This window comes from Bison bison, unplaced genomic scaffold, assembly GCF_000754665.1.
Source record: "Bison bison bison isolate TAMUID 2011002044 unplaced genomic scaffold, Bison_UMD1.0 scf7180017864531, whole genome shotgun sequence".
Taxonomy (NCBI): domain Eukaryota; kingdom Metazoa; phylum Chordata; class Mammalia; order Artiodactyla; family Bovidae; genus Bison; species Bison bison.
The window spans coordinates 10889067-10911262 of record NW_011495081.1 but is presented as its reverse complement, the minus strand read 5'-3'; the positions used below and the strand labels follow the sequence as shown (position 1 = coordinate 10911262).

At 42.6% G+C, this 22196-nt stretch overlaps 1 protein-coding gene across 1 annotated transcript; it reads right to left on the bottom strand.

Annotated features, from left to right (window-relative positions):
* Positions 1 to 16261: 16261 nt before the first annotated feature.
* Positions 16262 to 16787, bottom strand: LOC104982496 (gap junction alpha-4 protein-like). Its single transcript, XM_010831887.1, is given in 1 exon segment — positions 16262 to 16787. A coding segment is annotated over 1 exon segment (465 nt). The 5' UTR covers positions 16727 to 16787.
* Between the last annotated feature and the right edge of the window lie 5409 nt (positions 16788 to 22196).

Below are 22196 nucleotides of genomic sequence, written 5' to 3'. Positions count from 1 at the left end.
ATTGAAGAGATTTCATAGTTGTTCAGCTGGATTAACTCTTCATTACCTTTATTTAGGGTTCATCTTTTTTTTATGTAAGTCTCTTTACATTCCAATAGGACCTTTACCATGATGCTGGTTATTACTTCCTACACCCTTCCCCGCAACGTTTCTCCCTACTATCATCTCTCACACAAAAATACACCACATTTGAAATACCATGAGGAAATTGGCCCAACTTTAAAGATTATCAGAGACTTAAAATGCTTTAATTAGGCAGCACGACACTGCAGAAAGAGCACACACTTGAGAATTAGTCCAAATTGAGTTGAATCCTGGTTCTGCCAGTTGTTAATTGTGAAAACTTGGGCTGCTTCCTGAGCCCCAATTAGTCCCAGTTTCATGATCCCTAAAGTGGGTAGGAACATGCCTGCCTTTTAGAGGTTTTGTAAGGATTAAATGAGATGATATATGTAAAGCCCAAAGACAGGATAACACTAAAGATTCTCAATACTGAGTAGCTTATTCCTGCAATCAGTGAATATTTATTAGGCACCTACTATATGCTAAGCAATGTTTTCAGTGCTGCAGACACAACCACTAAAAAGATAAAAGCTAAGTAATGGTGTTGTTTTATAACATGAACAATAAGAATTGCCATTAGAATGAACTGTCAATATATCCAGAAGATAATATGACAGTTTCAACCAAAATGCCTGACCTAAAACTGATATAGGCCCTCCAAAGCTGCATGTTTTCCTTAGAGATTATCCTGTCCCACATCTTTATGAGAAAACTTAGCTACAGAAAATAAAATGGCACTGAAATCTGAGGGTATAAAGATGAGTAAGACTGGACTTCCCTGGTGATACAGTGGTTGAGAGTCTGGCAGCCAATCCAGGGGACACGAGTTCGAACCCTGGTCCCAGAAGATTCCACATGCTGTGAAGCAACAGAGTCCATGAGCCTCAACTACTGACCCTGTGCTCTGGAGTCCTCGAGCTGCAAGTACTGAAGCCCACATGCCTACAGCCTATGCTCCGCAATGAGAAGCCTGCGCACTGCAAAGAAGACTCAGCACAGTCAAAAATAAACAATAAACAAAGATGGTAAGACTGTATTCTCTATGTTGAATCCTGTAATACCACGCCAACATCATAACAAATAGTCATCCTTATTTTATACTATTGGGGATTGCTCATTCATTCATTCATTAAACATCCATTAAAGGGCAATTCAATTTGTTACAGCATTTGCAATCGCAAAGCTCATGGTAAAAAGAGAATACAGACAGGTAAAGGAGCAATCACATTCCAGCAGGACACACAATCTACTTCCCCTATGACAAGGGAAGTAGCTGCTGCTGCTGCTGCTAAGTCACTTCAGTCGTGTCCGACTCTGTGCGACCCCATAGTCGGCAGCCCACCAGGCTCCCCCGTCCCTGCGATTCTGAAAACATATAGGAATATCATTTAGCCCAGAACTTAGGGATCATGGAAAGCTTCTGAGAAGTCATGCTCAAACATGGGCTTGAAGAATAAGAATGCTCAATGTAGAAGGAACAGTATGTGCCAAAATATGAAACTGAAAGAGAATGCAAAACTTCTGAAGGATGGAGTTTAATTTGTTTGGAGTGTTGCATGCAAGGAGACAAGTGGTCAGAGATAAGTCCTGAAAAATAAGCAGGGGTAAGATGATAATGGACTCTGAAAGCCCTTAAAGAGTTTAGATTTGATCCTAACAAGACTCAAGATGTGGAAGGAAATGATAATGATGATAATGATGACAATGGATGATGGTGGTGGTGCTGCTGCTGATAATGGTGATGGTATGACAGCAGGTTTGGTGATAGCCATTGTTATCACAGAACAAATAAGTAGACGTGACTGCAGCAATAGAATGAGCATCTCTTGAGCATCAGCAATGAATAAGACTCTGTGATAGGCAATTCCTTAGTTAATACAACTCCACAAGAGTAGGCGTGTAACTTCCTTCACTCCGGTTATTGTATTAAGAAAGGATTAGAGGCAGACAAAATTGGAAGAAAGAGAACCAATTAGGAGGCTGCCACAGAATTCAAATTCAAGATCATGGTGATCTGGACTACTCAACCGAGTAATGACAATGAGAGACTTTTGAAAAGAATTTATGTCTAAGATTCATGATCCTGTAGTATCCTGTGGTTATGACTGAGAATACAAATTCTTACCGCCTGATATTATATAGAAAATGTAGGTGATTGTGCTTTATTTTTTTCAAACCCAGACCACACACTTTACCTGTCCTTGTTGATCAAATCTTTATAAGGAATATTACACATTTTTTCTTTAACAGCCAAATTTAGAAATAAAAAATATTGTCTTTCCAAGCTCTGGTTTACAGGATTATGCTTATTATACATTTTCCCATCAATGGAGAAGAAGCAGAAAGTTTTCTGAGATCCCATGGAGACCCACAGACTGCAAAGAGGTTGACCTAAATCCTTCTTTAAGAATTCTGGCAAATATCTCACCTTCAGAGCATTGTTATAAGGAGGGACATTAAATTTGCCAGTGTAATCACCGTACTGAATGGGGGATATGGCATAGGATGCAATCATAATAGGGTGCAATCATAAAACAACTTGAGTCTTTCTCCTCTGTCCAGATCAACTCTTTCTGAATCCCTTACCCACAGCCTGGAACAGTAGTCAAGCTGGCCCCATGGCTTCCCAGTCTCCTCAGGTCAGGGACAATTTCACTTCACTCATTAAAACAGCTTATCCAGTATAATCACCAAAACTCAATGAAATTCCTTCAAGGGAAAATGTCTCCCCTCTTGGTGCCCCCAGCTTCAGACTTAGAGCCTGCAGTGAGGGCAGGGGCATGGTTGGCCACCTTTATCCCTCTGCCCACCTCCTCGACTCCTCCCCACTCTGTGTGTTTCTAGAAATGGTTTCTGGCTGTCTGGGCACTGCCTCAGAGGGAGAGAGGTGAAGAAGGAAAGGGCCCAGTAGGCATAGTGAAAGTGAAAGTCGCTCATTCGTGTCTGACTCTTTGCGACCCCATAGACTATACAGTCCATGGAATTCTCCAAGCCAGCATACTGGAGTGGGTAGCCTTTCCCTTCTCCAGGGGATCTTCCCAACTCAGGGATCGAACCCAGGTCTCCCACATTGCAGGCAGATTCTTTACCAGCTGAGCCACCAGGGAAGCCCATAGGGACCATTTTAATTTGATATTGGGTCCCCTGGCATGTGGAGCGTGTTCTTCCATGGGTCAGTTTAACAGGTTTTTCCAAAATCCTCCAGCTGGGAAACTTTGCATTGCTCTTCTGCATCCACCCACCCCACATGGACTCTTTTTGTCTTTTCCAGAAGTCCTTTTGAGAGTAAGTCCTTGGAGCACACATACATGCAGGCGCACGTGTGTGCAACACACACACATACACACACAGGCTGGTTCCTTACTTAAAGCCAGGAAAACAGGCATCTTTACCCCATGCAGCTCACTCTCCATGCAGCCAAGCTCACAGCATCACTCAAAGAAGTTCCCCTGTGATCTCTGCTCAATAGGAGTCTTACCCTTTGTAAATTCCAGAGATCACATGTCAAGCTTTCCAAGAGTTCCCCTTGAAGCTCCTTTCCCTGGGCTTAAGGTGAAGAGAAGCAACACCCAGCCTCTCCCAGCACGGTGGGGGAAAGACACAGCCCTGGCAACTCTCTCCGACCTCCTGTGTGGGCTAGACGTGGACGGACAGTCACCGGTGCTGGCAAAACCCCTTGTGCTATCTCAGTGGCATGCCCTTCATCAACAGCCCAGCACTTCATTTTATGACAGCATTTTACTTGGAACCTAATTGCATTTTTCTCACCTGTGGGGCCTCTGCACAAACTCTGAAACAGGAAGAGATGTACATAAGATGTTATCATAAGAAAGGATCAGGCACAATTTCTGGGAATTCTGAGTGTAATAATGTTCTTTCTGACACTATACCCTGAATGGAAACCTAGAAAAAAAAACATCTATATGAATGACCTAAAAGATGACTTAGATATCTGGATGCTGGGCCCAGATTTTCAGCAATGACCCAGCACCTTCCCTGCTACATTCCCTGATGTTTCTGTCCAACATTCTGTGTCCTGACTCCTCCTTCTATTTCCGCTTTGCATCCCACTCACTCCCTTTGTACTTGTTGACTGATCGGAATTCCGACTTGCCCCTTCAATATACATAAAGCAATTTAGCTGAGACTCACATTTGTCTGGAAAGAAAGAACAATTGCCTTAAGCTCAGAGCCCATTGTACTCAAAATTAAAGTAAAAAGGTTACATATGTAGTGTGATATGTGAGACCCTGTGAAAAATATCTCCTTCACCCAGTATCTAAAAGTCTTAAAGATTCATTTTATAAATGTGTCTTAGTCATCACCTCATTTTAAGACTATTTCAAATTAGGTAATACTGATATGCATTAAGCCAGTATACATTTGGGGACAAGTTTGAGGAGAGTAAGATTTTCCCTTTAGCCTATAATTTCATTTTCTCACTTATATGTATAGATTTTAAAATGCTTTAGCCATTGATGTTGCAGAGTTCTGAATTTTTTACAAACAACAAATAATTTTTTAGTATGAGTATGTGCCAAATAGTGTGTGGAACATACTTACATTAAAAAACATGCATTATTTATCTGAAATTTAAGTTTTGCTGGGTGCTGCATGCTAAGTCACTTCAATTGTGTCCGACTCTTTGCAAACCTATGGACTGTAGCCCGCCAGGCTCCTCTGTCCATGGCATTCTCCAGGGAAGAATACTGGAGTGAGTTGCCATGCCCTGCTCCAGGAGATCTTCCTGACCCAAGGATCCAACCCGAGTCTCATAAGTCTCCTGCACTGGCAGGCAGGCTCTTTATCACTAGTGCCACTTGGGCATTTGGTAAATCTGGCATCCCAAGTCCCTGGAGCTTCCAGTCTAACTGCCCTAGTAGTCCTCATATGAAATAAGCACCTTCTAAAATTCACTGACAAGTTTTAAATGGCAATGATAGATTGGCATAGTTATAGATCAAAGACGGATTCCTTCTCAATTCTGAAGCCAAGTGATTGCTAACATCTTTGTTCCGATCTTCCTAAGAAGGAAAAGAAGACCGATTCCAGATTAGCAAATACAGGAAGATGGCACCCCAACACACAGTCTCTGCTGTAATTCCATCTCAAGGGTTCCCAGAAAGATTCTAAAAATACATGGCATCACTGAAAATGTCTTTGGCTGAAAGTAACAGAAAATGTGAACTCAAACTGGCTCAAATAATAAGGAAATGCCAGAAAGTCTATAATTGGAAGCTCAGAAACATAATGATGCCATAAAACCCCAAGTTCTCTCTACCCCTCTGCTCTCCTCAATGTCCACTAGTAGGAATAGTTGCCATCTTTTCCAGAAAGGTCTGCTTTCCCTCCTCATAGCAACATGGTGGCCAGTGCCTATTGGAGCTACATACCTCCCTTTCTACATCCAGCAGGAGAGGAAGAAAAGGCTCTCCCAGTCAGGGACCTCCACTCTTAGACTAACCAATACTATCACAGGAATTTCATGTGATAATTACCTTAGAAATCAGGGTTCCTCCGGGAGCAGGGGAAGGGAAAGAGACATAAACAACAATGGGATTCAACATGAGTTGGAGAGAATGAATGCTAGGTAAGTATCCAGTGGAGCTCACTAAAAACTGTCATTAGTTCTCTCGTTTTTTTTTTTCAAATAAGCCATTTATTTGATGAAAAAGCTACTTAAATGTCTATATGTAAATTCATTCTGGTTGGTTTGGCAAACCCAGTGAAGCAAAGACAGATAAATTAAGTCTGCCTTTCGGAAAATATACTAATAGCTACATTAGAAATATACATAAGCACTTCAAGAATTTAGTATGAAACATTTTTCCTCCAGGACTTAGAAACACGGACATATTCAAAGTCATTCCTGAATCTTCCTTCTATGAAGGATAAAGTAATAATAATAATAGATTAAACTGAATAAATCCTATTAGAAATATTTCTACATTAGTCTCATTTGGGTCTCACAATAACCTAGAGACAGTTCCAGTGTTTTGACAAAGAAACTGAGCCCCACCCTGATTCAGGGACCTGTCCAAGGTCACATTTGGTTATGCTGAATGTGAAAATGGAAACAAGAATTCAGTTCATTTTGTCACTGGGGTCATGCAATGAAGGCATCGTTTTATACTAACACAAGAGCTCTGGTCTATATGCAACTTCTGTCCTCCACCCCATGGCAATGGAAAATGAGGAAACTGGAGGAGGTGATAATTTTAGAAATGTTATTACATTTGAATTAAAAGTCACTGTACTACATTTTTAGTAGCCTTTACAAAACAGAATAATATGGGCAAGAATCAAGTCAATAAAAAGGAATCCTACACAAAGGCTAAGCTTCTTAATCTATGGCTAAGCGTCTTCTTTTCCTCCACTGCCACTATATGAGTTAGAAACATTTTGGTTACACATAGAGACACACACATACAATTCACAAGTAAATGCTGAACTGGTTTAAGCGGAAAAGGAAATGCCTTGGCTCACAAAACTTAAAAGTCTAGGGTGTCTCAACTTCAGAGACTCAAAGAAAGTCACAAGTGCCTGGTATCTTGTCCTCTCCCAGTTTTGCTTGCCTACATGTAGGCTTCAGTCTCAGGCTCTACTTGGTGATAGAGTATTAATAGTTGCCATCTTTTCCAGAACAAAATCTCTGAGTATCAACACCATCACAAATGAGAGTGTGCTTCTCTACCAACACTCTCAGAATTACCTCCTCATGACCCATTAGCTCTGACAGTGAAAGTGAAGTTGCTCAGTCGTGTCCGACTCTGTGACCCCATGGACTGTAGCCTACCAGGCTCCTCCATCCATGGGACTTTCCAGGCAAGAATACTGGAGTGGGTTGCCATTTCCTTCTCCAGGGCTTCTTCCCGACCCAGGGATCAAACCCAGGTCCACCGCATTGTAGGCAGACGCTTCATGTCTGAGCCACCAAGGATACACTCATTTCTGAAGCAGTCATGATAGAAAAAATACAAATCTCTGGTCAGCCACGCTGCAGCTAAATGCCTACCTAATCACTGCAGATGTGACTGCAGCCATGAAATTAAAAGACGCTTACTCCTTGGAAGGAAAGTTATGACCAACCTAGATAGCGTATTGAAAAGCAGAGACATTATTTTGCCAACAAAGGTCCATCTAGTCAAGGCTATGGTTTTTCCAGTGGTCATGTATGGATGTGAGAGTTGGACTGTGAAGAAAGCTGAGCACCGAAGAATTGATGTTTTTGAACTTTGGTGTTGGAGAAGACTCTTGAGAGTCCCTTGGACTGCAACCAGATCCAACCAGTCCATTCTAAAGGAGATCAGTCCTGGGTGCTCTTTGGAAGGAATGATGCTAAAGCTGAAACTCCAGTACTTTGGCCACCTCATGCGAAGAGTTGACTCATTGGAAAAGACTCTGATTCTGGGAGGGATTGGGGGCAGGAGGAGAAGGGGACGACAGAGGATGAGATGGCTGGATGGCATCACCGACTCGATGCACGTGAGTTTGGGTGAACTCTGGGAGCTGGTGATGAACAGGGAGGCCTGGTGTGCTGCGATTCATGGGGTCGCAAAGAATCGGACACTACTGAGTGACTGAACTGAACTGAACTGAACTGATGGGGCCAGAGCTTCTTCAGTCAACTCCATTCAAAGCACAAAGATTAAACAGTGAAGAAGTGGTTACCTAGCAGAGAAACAGAGTCCATTTTCAGAAGGAAGGTGATTAGGGACTTCCCTGGTGGTCCAGTGGTTAAGACTCAACCCTTCTAATGCAGGGGGTGTGGGTTCAATCCTTGTTCAGGAGACTAAGATCCTACAATGATGGAATCATTTCAATAAAACTTCTACAAGAAAGTAAAGAAGAAAATCTTTATGACCTTAGCAAAAACAGTCATTTCTTGAAGAAGACCAAAGACATTAACCATAAAATATATAATATGAAAAGGAATGGGTGAGCTTCTTTTCCAATAAAAAGTTTTAAAAAGATAATAACAACTCAAAAAGAAGGGTGACTAGATGCTTGGAGGCAAAAATCAATACATCTATTGCATTCATGAGCAAAAACAAGAACTTATTCAATGACTTGAGAAACTATATTGTACCACTGCCTAACTTGTATCTTTTCTCAAGTCTTTAAAGAAACTGAATTACCCATTCTGATTTTTCCCTTTTGGGCAACATTTGTATGGGCAATCTGACTCAGGGACATGACACAAACCCTGAAGTATGGGGTTAGATTTGTACTCAAAGAAGCAGACTAATACACATTGCCATTCTTTTATCTGATAGCTTAAAAGTAATTAACTGGCTGGAGGAGACGAAGAGAAGAAAGGGTGAAGCCTCATGCTTCATAAAGGTTATCGGTGTGAAGAAGAGAAGGGCGCTGGTTTACGCTGAGTGGCAGAGAGATTTGTCTCTGAAGCAGAAGTGATCTCACTGATAAATACAGAATCTGATTGTGAGGAGTTTGTAGAACTCTGGCAGAATGGAAAATCAAAAGAAGTGAAAATCAAGCCAAAAACAAACAAACAAACAAAAAATCCAAAACACTTTCAGAGCTGGCCATCACCTAAGAGTCATTCAAAAAATTGCTTTGTCCTCTTAGAACAAACCAGCTCCAGGTTAAAAGACAAGGTCACAATCTCACAGGCAAGCCATCAGTCTGGAACTTTGCAAACAGTGGTCACTCTGGAGATGTTTCAGGTGCCCTTATGTGAGCCTGCATCTTTTCAGCCCATTTTCCAAATGGCTATAGATTTTTTATCTTGCTGGGTAAATTGCTTTCTCCCTCTCCTTCACCCTTATTTTCTGCCACAGAAAAAAGAAGAATGAATTCCTACCCTCTGAGGCTTCAGGCTCTGGACTAGAGATTGAACCAAAAAGAAGAAAATTAAATTCTCAAATAGGCACTGTTTACAATAATATAAAAAGAATCAAATGCCAAAGACTATATCTAACAAAAGATATGCAAGAAAACCACTGTTACCAAGTCCAGGCGCCTCTGCTCACCACACAACAGGCCAGTGAATCCTAGAGACGAGGTGTTGTTGAAGTGTTAGTGGTTCAGTCCTATCTGACTCTTTGTGACCCCATGGACTGTAGCCACCAGGTTCCTCCATCCATAGGATTCTCCAGGCAAGAATACTGGAGTGGGTTGCCATGCCTTCCTCCAGGGGATCCTCCCCACCCAGGGATCAAAACAGGGTCTCCTGCATCGCAGGCAGATTCTTTACCAACTGAACTATGAGGGAAGCCAGGAGATAGCAGACTAGCACCTCAAAGTAACCATCTTTTCAGGGTCGGGATGCCAGGTTCTTTACTAGATCAAAGATAGGGAGAGGTGAGGAAGCAAAGTAAAAAGGCCATTATCCGGCAAACATCTCCTAGAATGGCTAGACTCAGGCTGGGGATATTTTAATTTCTTCCTTCCTGCCAGCCACAGGTGGACAGGGTTCTGAACAAAGGCACTGTAACAGTCAGGCAGAGAGAGGGACAGGGTCCTTTTACGCAAGCCATTATGTGTGACTGTAATAACAAAAGCCCTAAAAAGAAAGCCAAAGAAACAGTTTCGAACATGGAGTCAGAATTGGCTTCTTCTCTGCAACACCACCAAATGTTGTTAAGAGAAATTTAATAAGACTAAGTAAGGTGAGTGATATTCCAGGTTCTTAGGTTTTACGTACCAATGTTGAGAATCTGGCAATTCTCCACAAGTTGATCTGTAAATCTAAAACAATCTATATCAAAAGCTAAATCTAAATCTTGGTGCCTTTATTCTTAAGAATTTTACAATCTAGTTTTTTCATTTGCATAGTAAACAAAAGGCCAAAACTATCCAAGATAATGATGAAAAGGAAGATCAAAGTTGGAAAACTTATACTGGCAGATGTTAAGACTTATCATCCCAAGACACTATAAGGCTACAGTAATTAACAGTGTAAGTAGAGATACAGTATTAAAAAAAAAGCAGCGTAATGGAATAGAATATGGAAACAGACCCCACATCTATGATCACTCAATTTATGGCAAAGATGACATCAAAATGGAGTAGAGAAAGAGTGGCATTTTCAATAAATAATGCTTTGGGTACCCATTAAAAAAAGTGAAGTTAGAATCGTAACTCAAACCATACACAAAAGTCAGCTTCAGATAGACTGTAAATGAAAATGTGAAAGATAAAATATACATCTTCTAAGAGAAAATGAAGGATAATTTCTTCATGACTTTGAGATAAACAAATCTCTTAAAACAGGACAAAATACACTAAACATAAGGAAGAAATTGATAAATTGAATGCTGTTTAAATTAAGAGGGCTGCCCTGGTAGCTCAGATGGTAAAGAATCTGCCTGCCAATGCAGAAGACCCAGGTTCAATCCCTGGGTCAGGAAGATTCTCTGGAGAAGGAAATGGCAACCCACTCTGAAGGAGGAAACAGACAGAACAGGCTGCATCTTGAAAGCAGGACTCCATCTTGAGCCGGACTGTGGACTTGGAGCTATATGCCCAGTATTTATGGAAACGACATACCAACTGGAAAACCAGAGCCTCCTCCCCTGATGGAAGAGCCCCAGGGCTTGTATCTAGACTCTTCATCACCTAAAAGAATACAGTAATTATCTGTGTAACCAAATAGTATCATAAATTCTATCATGCTTATTCGGGTATGACCACAGGCCTATTGATAATTGTCCACTGAAAATTCTGAAAGAGATGGGAATACCAGACCACCTGACCTGCCTCTTGAGAAACCTATATGCAGGTCAGGAAGCAACAGTTAGAACTGGACATGGAACAACAGACTGGTTCCAAATAGGAAGAGGAGTACATCAAGGCTGTATATTGTCACCCTGCTTATTTAACTTACATGCAGAGTACATCATGAGAAATGCTGGTGTGGAAGAAGCACAAGCTGGAATCAAGATTGCCGGGAGAAATATCAGTTACCTCAGATATGCAGATGACACCACCCTTATGGCAGAAAGTGAAGAGGAACTCAAAAGCCTCTTGATGAAAGTGAAAGTGGAGAGTGAAAAAGTTGGCTTAAAGCTCAACATTCAGAAAACGAAGATCATGGCATCTGGTCCCATCATTTCATGGGAAATAGATGGGGAAACAGTGGAAACAGTGTCAGACTTTATTTTGGGGGGCTCCAAAATCACTGCAGATGGTGACTGCAGCCATGAAATTAAAAGACGCTTACTCCTTGGAAGGAAAGTTATGACCAACCTAGATAGCATATTCAAAAGCAGAGACATTACTTTGCCAACAAAGGTCCATCTAGTCAAGGCTATGGTTTTTCCAGTGGTCATGTATGGATGTGAGAGTTGGACTGTGAAGAAAGCTGAGTGCCAGAGAGTTGATGCTTTTGAATTGTGGTGTTGGAGAAGACTCTTGAGAGTCCCTTGGACTGCAAGAAGATCCAACCAGTCCATTCTAAAGGAGATCAGTCCTAGGTGTTCTTTGGAAGGACTGATGCTAAAACTGAAACTCCAGTACTTTGGCCACCTCATGCGAAGAGTTGACTCATTGGAAAAGACTCTGATGCTGGGAGGGATTGGGGGCAGGAGGAGAAGGGGACAACAGAGGATGAGATGGCTGGATGGCATCGCTGACTCGATGGACGTGAGTTTGAGTGAACTCCGGGAGTTGGTGATGGACAGGGAGGCCTGGCGTGCTGCAATCCATGGGATTGCAAGAAGTCGGACACGGCTGAGCAACTGAACTAAACTACCTAGGCTTAAGGCATACGAATCACGGGTTTAAGGCATATGAATTATGAGTTAACTTTGATTGTATCTTTCTTTTTCTTTGTTCAGACTAGTTTCAGAGAATTTGGGGAGGTGGGTTTGAACAGGTACACTTATGGTATATAAGGTTTTCACAAAAACCAGTCGGGGTCCTTGGCTAAGAGGAGACTCTGCCTTGGGCCTGCCGGTGTAATAAGCTCTACTTCACTATCTGCATCATCCTTCTGAGTGAGTTTGTTTCCCAGAATGCATGGCTAGAACTCCAATATTCTTGCTTGGAGAATAATTTAATTTCTTAAATTAAGAAATTCTGTTCACAAAAAGACACCATTAGAACAGTGAACAGTCAAGGCACAGAGTGGGAAGAAATATTATATATATATAATATATATAAATATTATATTATATATATCTCATATATATTTTATATCCTATATATAAAACAAATATATATATACACACACACATATATATATATATATATATATATCCTATAAAGGACTCACATCCATGATACATAACAAATGTTGGCAAGAAAAAGACATATAACCTAATAGAAAAATGGACAAAAATAATTCAACAGCCACACCACAGAAGAGGTTATCCAAATAGCCAGTATATATATGAAGGGATGCTCAACTTCATTAATCATCAAAAAAAAGTAATTAAAATCTCAGTGTGGCTAAAATGAAAAACACTGAAAATGCCAAGTGTTGCCACGGGTATTGAGTATTCAGAACTCTCATACACTGCTAGTGAGATGATACATTGATATAACCACTTTTTAAAAATTAAATATGTGCCTATCCTGTGATCCAGCAATTACATCCCCATATAGAAAGCCTATAAAAATGAATACACATGTTCACTGAAAGACATAAACAAGAGCATGATTTATTACTGCTAAAAACTAGAAAATACCCATCCATAGCAGAATTCATACAGTGGAAAATTGTGTTATGGTGTTAGCTGTTAGTATAGGTATTATGTTTGTAGGGCTAGTGACAACTGAAAAGGAGTCTAAGGGAAGTTTCTGGGATGCTAGTAAAATGTATACTTTTGATCTGGGTGTGCTGATTATATTTATTATAATCATGAATATATAATTCTATGTTCACTTGGTTAAAAATTAACCTAGAATCTATGCAATTCTCCACGTATATTTATATTTCATAAAGAAGTTATTTCATACTGAGGATGAACAGGGAAAGAATGAAAAGGGAGAATTGTCTGCAAATGCTCAGGAAATAAATGAATTGAAACAAGTCCAATATTAGTCACTTTCTTCTGCCAATTGGACATGACTTCATGTGACATGCCAGGCAGACAGCAGCCCCATCTTGAGGTGATTCAAACACCAGTACCAAACTATGATGATGCTCACAAATGCAGAATTCCAGGATTCTTTCTTGGGGTTTGAGGAAGACAGAAGAAAATGTTTTCCCAGCCTGGGAAAGAAAGCCATTCTGCTAACATGTTGTTTTTGGTTTAGCAGGCAGGTCCTATCTATTCAGTGACCTCATCCAATCTTATGGTTTTAAATGACATCTAAATACTGATGATTCCAAAATATAAAAACCTACCTCAGCCCTCTCCACTCAACTTCAGAATTATATAGCTTAAATCATACAAAATTGCCATTTTTATGGGTCAAAAGAGGGTGACTTTAGGTAGATCAACTGTGCAATATATATTTCTAATAAGTATCTCTAATATAGCTTATCCAAAACCAAATCTTCCCTTCCTGCATCTGCCTATCCCAATACATGGCAATCCTATTATTCCTTCACTCTAGCTAAAAACCTGGAGTCATCATTGACTCCTTTCTACCTCTAAAACCATGTGTCGAATTCATCAACAAGTCAATCCTGCCAGGCCTGCCTTCGAAATATATCCAGAATCAGATAACTTCTCCCCCACCTTCACAATATTACCTTGGTCTGCTGCTGCTGCTGCTAAGTCACTTTAGTTGTGTCCGACTCTGTGTGACCCGACAGATGGCAGCCCACCAGGCTCCCCCATCCCTGGGATTATCCAGGCAAGAACACTGGAGTGGGTTGCCATTTTCTTCTCCAACGCATGAAAGTGAAAAGTGAAGGTGAAGTCGCTCGGTCGTGTCCGACTCTTCGCGACCGCATGGACTGCAGCCTACCAGGCTCCTCCGCCCATGGGATTTTCCAGGCAAGAGTACTGGAGTGGGTTGCCATTGCCTTCTCAGCACCTTGGTCTAAGGTGCCATTATTGACTACATGACTTTTTGCAATAATTCTCTCCTCAGGCACCCTTCTCCCTCAGCCCCCATTTTAATTCATCCCAGCATTCAGAGTCACCCTTTCAAATGTTAACTCAGATTGCATCACTATTCTGCTAAAAATTCTCCAGTAGTTTCCCATCTCCTTCCAAGTAAAGACCAAAGCCCTATAATTGCCCCAAAAGCCCTATATCATTGGGTTCTCCCATCACTTCTCCAATTCAGACTCCTCCCACTCCACCCCTGTTCATTCCACTCCAGACACCGTGGTGGTGTTGCTGGTCCTCCAATATTCCAAGCACACTCCCACCACAGGGCTATCTGCTGCTCCTTTTGCTGGAAACATTACGATATTCTTAATACTTACACCTTCCTCTCCTTCAGTTCTTTACTTCTCATTGGAACCTTTCCTAATAATCATATTTAAAATTAAAAACATCACCTAACAGGCACTTTTTACCACTTCTATGCTCTCCAGTCCTTCACAGCACCTATCACCGTCTGACATAAAGTGGCCCTAGTAATAAAGAAAGTGAAAGTGATAGTCGTTCAGACATGTCCGACTCTTTACAACCCCATAGACTGTGGTCCACCAGACTTCTCTGTCCATGGAATTCTCCAGGCAAGAATGCTGGAGTAGGTAGCCATTCCCTTCTCCAGGGGATCTTCTCAAACCTGGGTCTCCTGCCTTGCAGGAAGACTCTTTACCGTCTGAGATACCAGGGAAGCCCCTGCCTGCCAATGCAGGAGATATAAGAGACATAAGTTTGATCCCTGAGACGTGAAGATCCCCTGGAGGAGGGCATGGCAACCCATTCCAGTATTCATGCCTGGGAAATCCCCTGGATAGAGGACCCTGGCAGTCTATGGTCCATAAGGTCACAGAGAGTTGGACACAACTGAAGCAGCTTAGCACACACATATGCAATATACTTTATATTTTACTTATCTATTATTTTATTATAAACAAATTAGAATATGTTTCATAAAGACATAGATTTGTTTGTTTTGTTTTCTGCTATGTTCCCACTGTCTGAAACAGTGCCTGGCACATAGTATACATGAAATTAACATTCAGTAAATAAATGAATAATGAAAGAAGGAAAAAATGCACATCAGGGACCCAGAATTCTTCCACCTGCCCACTCCACTATCCTTAGGATGTGACCCTTTTCCTTATGACCCAAGACGGCTGCCCAGTCTCTGACATCACATCCACATTCTAAGCAGCAGGACTGAGGAAGGAGGAAGAAAGGCATGCCCCCTTTATTTTAAAAAGACTTCCCAGAAGTCCACATTTTATCTGCATTTCTATCTCATCATCCATAACTTAAGCCGTGCTTTCACAACCTCGGCATCATTGACATTTTGGGAAAGACAATTCTTTGCTATAGAGAAAAAGACTGTCTGATACATTGTGGGGTGTTTAGCAGCATCTCTACTAGCATCCCAGCAGACACCAGTGGAGCATGTCCCTCACACTACCTCCAAGTTGTAACAATTAAAGCATCCCCACGTATTGCCAAATTTCCCACAGAAGGAGGGATATGCCTCCTTGAGAACCATTGATCTCAATAGTAAATGTCAGATGGTAAAGCTGAAATTCTGTACTTTGAGATACAGCAGGAAAATGGATGTTTGGTAAGTATCTAGCAGTCTCCACTGAGAATACTCCTCCCCAGAAGCAAGCACTTCTGTCATTTTTTTGAGACCGTTTCAGAAATATTCAATGCATCCAAAACTGGCTTATTTATATATAGTGTAGCCTGTATCATACTATGCTTTGCCTTGTTTTTCTTTCTCCCAACAAGGCAATTTTTTTTCTGGGATAGAATATGACCTTTCTACTTATAGATTCTAGTTTTCTTTTATTCCTGAAAAGGTCTCTCAAATTCTAAAATTTCAATTTTAAAAATTATCTTTACATATCAGTTCAGCTTCCTTATTTATCTTCATTGTTAATACCAGCTATGGGTATTTTAGACTTTCTGTCTTCGATATCTATTATCTTGTCCTAATCTTTTAAAAAATGCTCCTGGTATTTTACATTTTTTCCTGCGTCTTATGTTCACCAGTGTCTTCCCTTTATAGTGTTGCATTCGATCCTTTGTTGAACTTACTTCTCTCCTCCATCTCTTCCCAGAGCTCTGTCAGGTCACAGAGCATCACTTTCTACCATCTCACCTTTTTGAACCTTGTTTTCTGGAGGCAATTACTTCATTATGTTATTTTTTATTAATGATATGTGTTTTTTTTTTTCCACCGAGATCTTGGCCATCTGGCGCTCTATGGATGCCAGCGCCCGCTCCACGTGTGGGTCCTTGGCTGGCAGTGCCCGGAGCTCCCCCTCCTTCTGCCGCAGGCGCTCCTCGCGCCGAGACAGGTAGATGACGTGGCCCAGGTAGACCAGGGTGGGCGTGCTGACGAAGAGGAACTGCAGCACCCAGTAGCGGATGTGGGAGATGCGGAAGGCCTGGTCATAGCAGACATTGGTGCAGCCCGGCTGGGCCGTGTTACACTCGAAATCCGACTGCTCGTCACCGCATACCGACTAGCCGGCCAGGCCCAGGATGAGAATGCGGAAGATGAAAAGGACTGTCAGCCAGATCTTGCCCACCACAGTCGAGTGCTCTTGGACCTGGTCTAGCAGCTTCTCAAGGAAGCCCCAGTCGCCCATGGCTCCCGGGCCTCCGTCGCCGGCCTGCGGGTGGCCCAGGTGGCGGAGGGGACGCAAGTCGGCTGGAGCGGCGCCCGCGGGAGCCCTGCTGGCTATTAATGATATGTTTGATGATAATTTTTGTTACTCTTTGACCATATTTTTCTGGTGAATGTTCTTTATCTGCCATTATTTATTTCCATTCCTTTTCTGTCTTCTTCTAACATCTTTACATAAACATCCTGTGATCATTCTCTTTTCACCGTTACTCCTAAGTGAGTTGAGTCTTGTGTGCATGTGTGCTAAGTCATCTCACTTGCATCTGACTCTTTGTGACCCCATGGACTGTAGCTCATCAGGCTCCTCTGTCCATGGGATTCTCCAGGCAAGAATACTGGAGCGGGCTGCCATGCCCTCCTCCAGCAGATTTTCTGAGCCCAGGGATCGAACCCACGTCTCTTATGTCTCCTGCATTGGCAGATGGGTTCTTTACCACTAGCACCACCTGAGAAGCCTGAGATGAGTCTTAACTAAATTAAATATTTGTAGAAAATATCTCATCCACATTCCAGGCAACAGTAGGGAGGACAAGAGTTTTCTCCAGCTTTTTGTAATTTTTTAACAGAGACTTGCCAGAATTCCCTCCCAAAGATTTTTCTATATTTTCTATAAATATTTCAAATATTTTTCTATAAAAATATTTATAGGAAATGTCACCAAGGACTAGAAGCCAAACTGGACAGATTCCTCTTTGTTATATGAACCTGTGAGTGGAATTAAACAGTTTTAGACTTTTCCTGGGGAAAGCAATGGCACCCCACTCCAGTACTCTTGCCTGGAAAATCCCATTTCCAAAAGGACGGAGGAGCCTGGTAGGCTGCAGTCCATGGGGTCAAGAAGAGTTGGACATGACTGAGCGACTTCACTTTCACTTTTCACTTTCATGCATTGGAGAAGGAAATGGCAACCCACTCCAGTGTTCTTGCCTGGAGAATCCCAGGGACTGGGGAGCCTGGTGGGCTGCCGTCTATGGGGTCACACAGAGTCGGACACGACTGAAGGGACTTAGCAGCAGTAGCAGCAGCAGACTTTTCCTTCCCTCAATCAGCAGTGACCCACAGCCATTTGATCTTCTCACAGTATGGATTCTCTCTCCTCACCCTGCCTCATCTGCAGTTTGCTTCCCGTTGCTATGTCTTGTCTGTGTAATTTCTCATTCAGTCCTGCCTGTGATTCTCTGTATCAGCAAGGCTTGGCAAATTCCCTGTAACCTAGTCCTGACATATTCTCTGCCCCAAATAAGAATAAGACCAAGACCCACAGCTGCTACTAACATTTATTCTCTTTTCTTCTTATTGCCGTGGAAACAAACTTGGATCTGCTCGCCTGACATGCAGCAAAAGCCAGTCTACTGACACCGGGCTGTGGTGAAGGAAAGTACAGGATTTATGGCAAGGTGCCTACCGTGTAGCCAAGGAAAGAGAACAGGTAACACATACTCAACTCCCCAGTAGCTTTCAGGGAAGGGTTTTTAAAGGCAACATTAGGGATGAGGATTGTAGAGTGCCTTTTCAGCTTGTGGACATTCTTCTAATTGAATGGTGGTGAGGTCAGTTCAGTTCAGTTTATTTCAGTTCAGTAGCTCAGTCGTGTCCAGCTCTTTGCGACCCCATGAATTGCAGCACGCCAGGCCTCCCTGTCCATCACCAACTCCCGGAGTCCACCCAAGCCCATGTCCATTGAGTCCGTGATGCCGTCCAATCATCTCATCCTCTGTCATCCCCTTCTCCTCCTGCCCTCAATCTTGGTGGTGAGGTAACCAGATGGTATTTTGGGAGTCAGCATCATCAACTTTATGGTTCCAACCAGTCTGAGCTCTGCAAGCTGATCATCAGCATGCAATTAACTTCTTCCACCTGATGGGAGTTTCAGTATCTGCAACACAACTCAAGGATATGGCTCAGGATATTAACTGTAGCCTCTGAGGAGGAACTAAAGAGACATTACTTTGTTTTATGGCTAAACTGTTAGGATTTTGCCTTGCTTGATTATTTTTCTTTGTTTCTGAATTTTCTCACTTCCCTGATTAAAGTTGCTTTTTTGGAATTTGAGGAAGGCCTAGGATGCTAAAGTTTTTCTATAATTAAGGGACACAGAAGTCTGTCCCTGGGAGGCCCCACAGGGTACTGGCCAGTTTCAAATTTCAGAACTTCTCTATCATTAAAGATAGCAATGTGGATGCTTAGTCACTCAGTCATGTCTGACTCTTTGTGATTCCATGGACTGTAGCCTGCCAGGCTCCTCTGTCCATGAAATTTTCCAGGCAAGAATACTGGAGTGGGTTGCCATTTCCTTCTCCAGGGGATCTTCTCGATACAGGGATTGAACTGGGTCTCCTGCATGATAGGCAGTCTCCTGCATTGCAGGAGGATTGTTTACGACTAAGCTACCAGGCTAAACTGCTAAAAGATTCCTTTTCGGGACTTCTTTGCAGCTATATGTGACATACAATCAATCAGGTTCTAATGGATACCTCTGGGAGGGAATTCTGGAAAGTCTCTATTAAAAAAATACAAAAAGCAGGAGAAAACTCTTGTCCTCCCTACTGTTGCCTGGAATGTGGATGTGATGACTGATGCTCCAGCAAACTCCTGTGTCATGAAGTTACCATAAAGATGGAAGCTACACACCAGGAAGCTGGCCCAAAAAGCAGAAAACCTGGCTTTTTTTTTTTTTTAACAGTGCAACCACTATACCAGCTCTGGACAGCAAACCTCTAGACTTCTCTTATGTGAGAGAAAACCAGACTTCTGTTATTTTAGATGTTCTGTTAGATGCACTTGAACTTAATCCTAACTAAAACAGCCAAGTTTGGCCCTAAGGGTGTATTACTGATTTTGAAAAACTGCTCTGTGAGACTTGCAAGATCAGCAGCCAGAGACACCCTCTCTTGATGGAAGAACCACTATTTGACTTTCACTCCTTCTGACATCTCTTCCTCAAACATTATAGTCTGGAGTTATAAATGTCTCCTAGTGTTCTTTAAGATGGAATATGAGTTTCTCAATTTTTAGTATTCTTTTTTCTTAAATTCAAGAATAGATAGTTGGAATGCTTCTCTGTTCTACTGCTTTAAAACTGGAAGGAGGAGATTTTTTTTTTTAAGATAGGGAAGAAATAGTTTGAAACAGCAAAAGGAAATATGAAGGGCACAATCTCTGCTTCCAGGCTCTGATTTATGAGAGATACAAGCTCCACACAGGAAGCCTGCAGTGCAAACGATATCATCAGGGGACAGCTTGTTTTTTATGGTAAAAATACAGCACTCAAAGAAGACGTAGAGGATATAGAGCTATTGACTAAATGATAACCTGAGAGTTCCAGAGGTTGAAAGGACAAGGGGCGCATTGGGCGGTCAGGATTATATGGTCATTAGGGGTCAGGGTGATAATAGGTGAGCTGGGAGACAGCTTTCCTGGTGACAGGAAAACTAGTAAGTTTCCTAATAGTAGCCTCCAGAGGAAGGCAGACTCATCCTTTCCGACTACATGTGAGGACAGATAGATATTTGTTGTTCAGCCCAACTTTGCAACCCCATGCAGCACGCCAGGCTCCCCTGTCCTTCACTATCTCCTGGAATCTGCTCAAACTCATATCCATTGAGTCAGTGATGTCTCTTGCATCTCCTGTATTGGCAGGCAGATTCTTTGGGTTTCCCAGATGGCTCAGTGGTAAAGAATCCACCTGCCAATGCAGGAGAAGCAGGAGGCACAGGTTCAAATCCTGTGTCAGGAAGAGCCCCTGGAGGAGGAAATGGCAACCAATTCCAGTATTCTTGCCTGGAAAAGCCCATGGACAGAGGAGTCTGATGGGCTACAGTCCATGGGATTGCAAAAAGTTGGACACAACTGAGTACTCATTCACTGACTTATACACAGGTCACCTGGGAAGCCTTACAATATCTTTAGAGCCTTGATATTCAATACCGTCAGTCTTGCACACCTAAAATTTACAGAAATCTTCCCTCTGCTCCCTTCCATTGTATTCAAAGATACTTAACATAATTGCAGCAGTAAGAGGAGGGGTCGGGGGTGGGTGGCGAGGGTGAGGGGGGAAGCCTGGAAGAAAAGTGCAGTGCAGGCAGGTTTTTCCACTTCAACACCACCTCTCCTGAAGTAAGGAAACAGCTGGGGGACCTGGGGTGGGGTGGGGTGAAGGGGGGTAGTGAAAGGTGGAAATAGAAAAACACAAATGATTATGCCAAATACTATCCTACTCCCAAAGCAGGCTCTTTCTTTGATTCTCTGCACAAGCTAACCACCCCTTTTCTCTGCTGTGACCACAGCCAAACCCTGCTTTCCTGTCAGCGGAGTAGTGATGTCTCCTTGGGGAAAAGGAGGGGCACTCAGAGCCTCTCTGCCCAGAGACATCCCCCCATTCCCCCCCACTCTTGTTCCTCATAGACTCCTTTTGACCCTCATTCTATAAGAGTCAGGTTTTTAAAATGCTTTTCAAGGAAGGTCTTATCCACAACTTCAAAACAGGAAACATACAGGGTGTTAGTCCTCTGGCTGAACCAGAGGCAAGACCCCTAAGCTCTGTGTTCTCAGCCTCCCCCTGGCCCTGCCATCCTGGCCTGACCCCTGCCCCACTCCCTCCACCCACCACACACACACACTCATCTCTCCTAAAAACCCTGGACTAGGGTGACCTACTCATCCCAGTTTTCCCAGGACTTTCTGGGTTTAGCACAGAAAGTCCCGTAGCTCAGGAACCCCTTCAATTTCGTGCAAACCGGGATGGTTGGTCACTCACCCTAAATATACCTCCATGATGGTTTTAAAGGCACTGATTTTTTTAAAACTCATTGTCCTTGTCAAAATATAAGCATTTCTAGTAAAGGTAACATTTTAAGCCATGGTTGGTCATTGCCAGCTTAGCGTGAATTAGTTCATCTGCTACTTTCAAGCAGCAGCCAGGTGAAGAAGGGAATTTGACAATGAAAAGGACGAGGATGGCAGCCCTTAAGCATGCCCTGTCGGTGTTCTTGTTGAAGTCAAATTCATTCACCCAGTTTCCACAGGAAAACCCTAGTAGAGCACCCCTAAGCTGCACCCACTCCATGCCCAAGCAGTGTCTTCCCTCCAGATCAGGAAATATGCAGTCAAGGCTGCAGCACAGACTAAAACTAAGGGCTCACGTGGGGATCGAGCCTTGACGTCTATAGAATAGCTCTGAAACCAGACCTAACCAGCCAGAGTGAAGCCTGTATAATTGACTTGGAAAAGCTTTCAGGCACCAGAGTCTCTCACAACAGTGGGGACCAAAGCCTGAACCAGAGAAGGAGCGCCCAAAGGAGAAAGGGACCAGTCAAACGTATCCAGATGATCCCCTTTGTTGGCAAAGCTGTCCAGATGCTCATGCAGTGTTAATTAAGCCCAAATCTAATTAATCTGTGACCTTATTCAAACCAACTGTCTCCCTCAGCCTC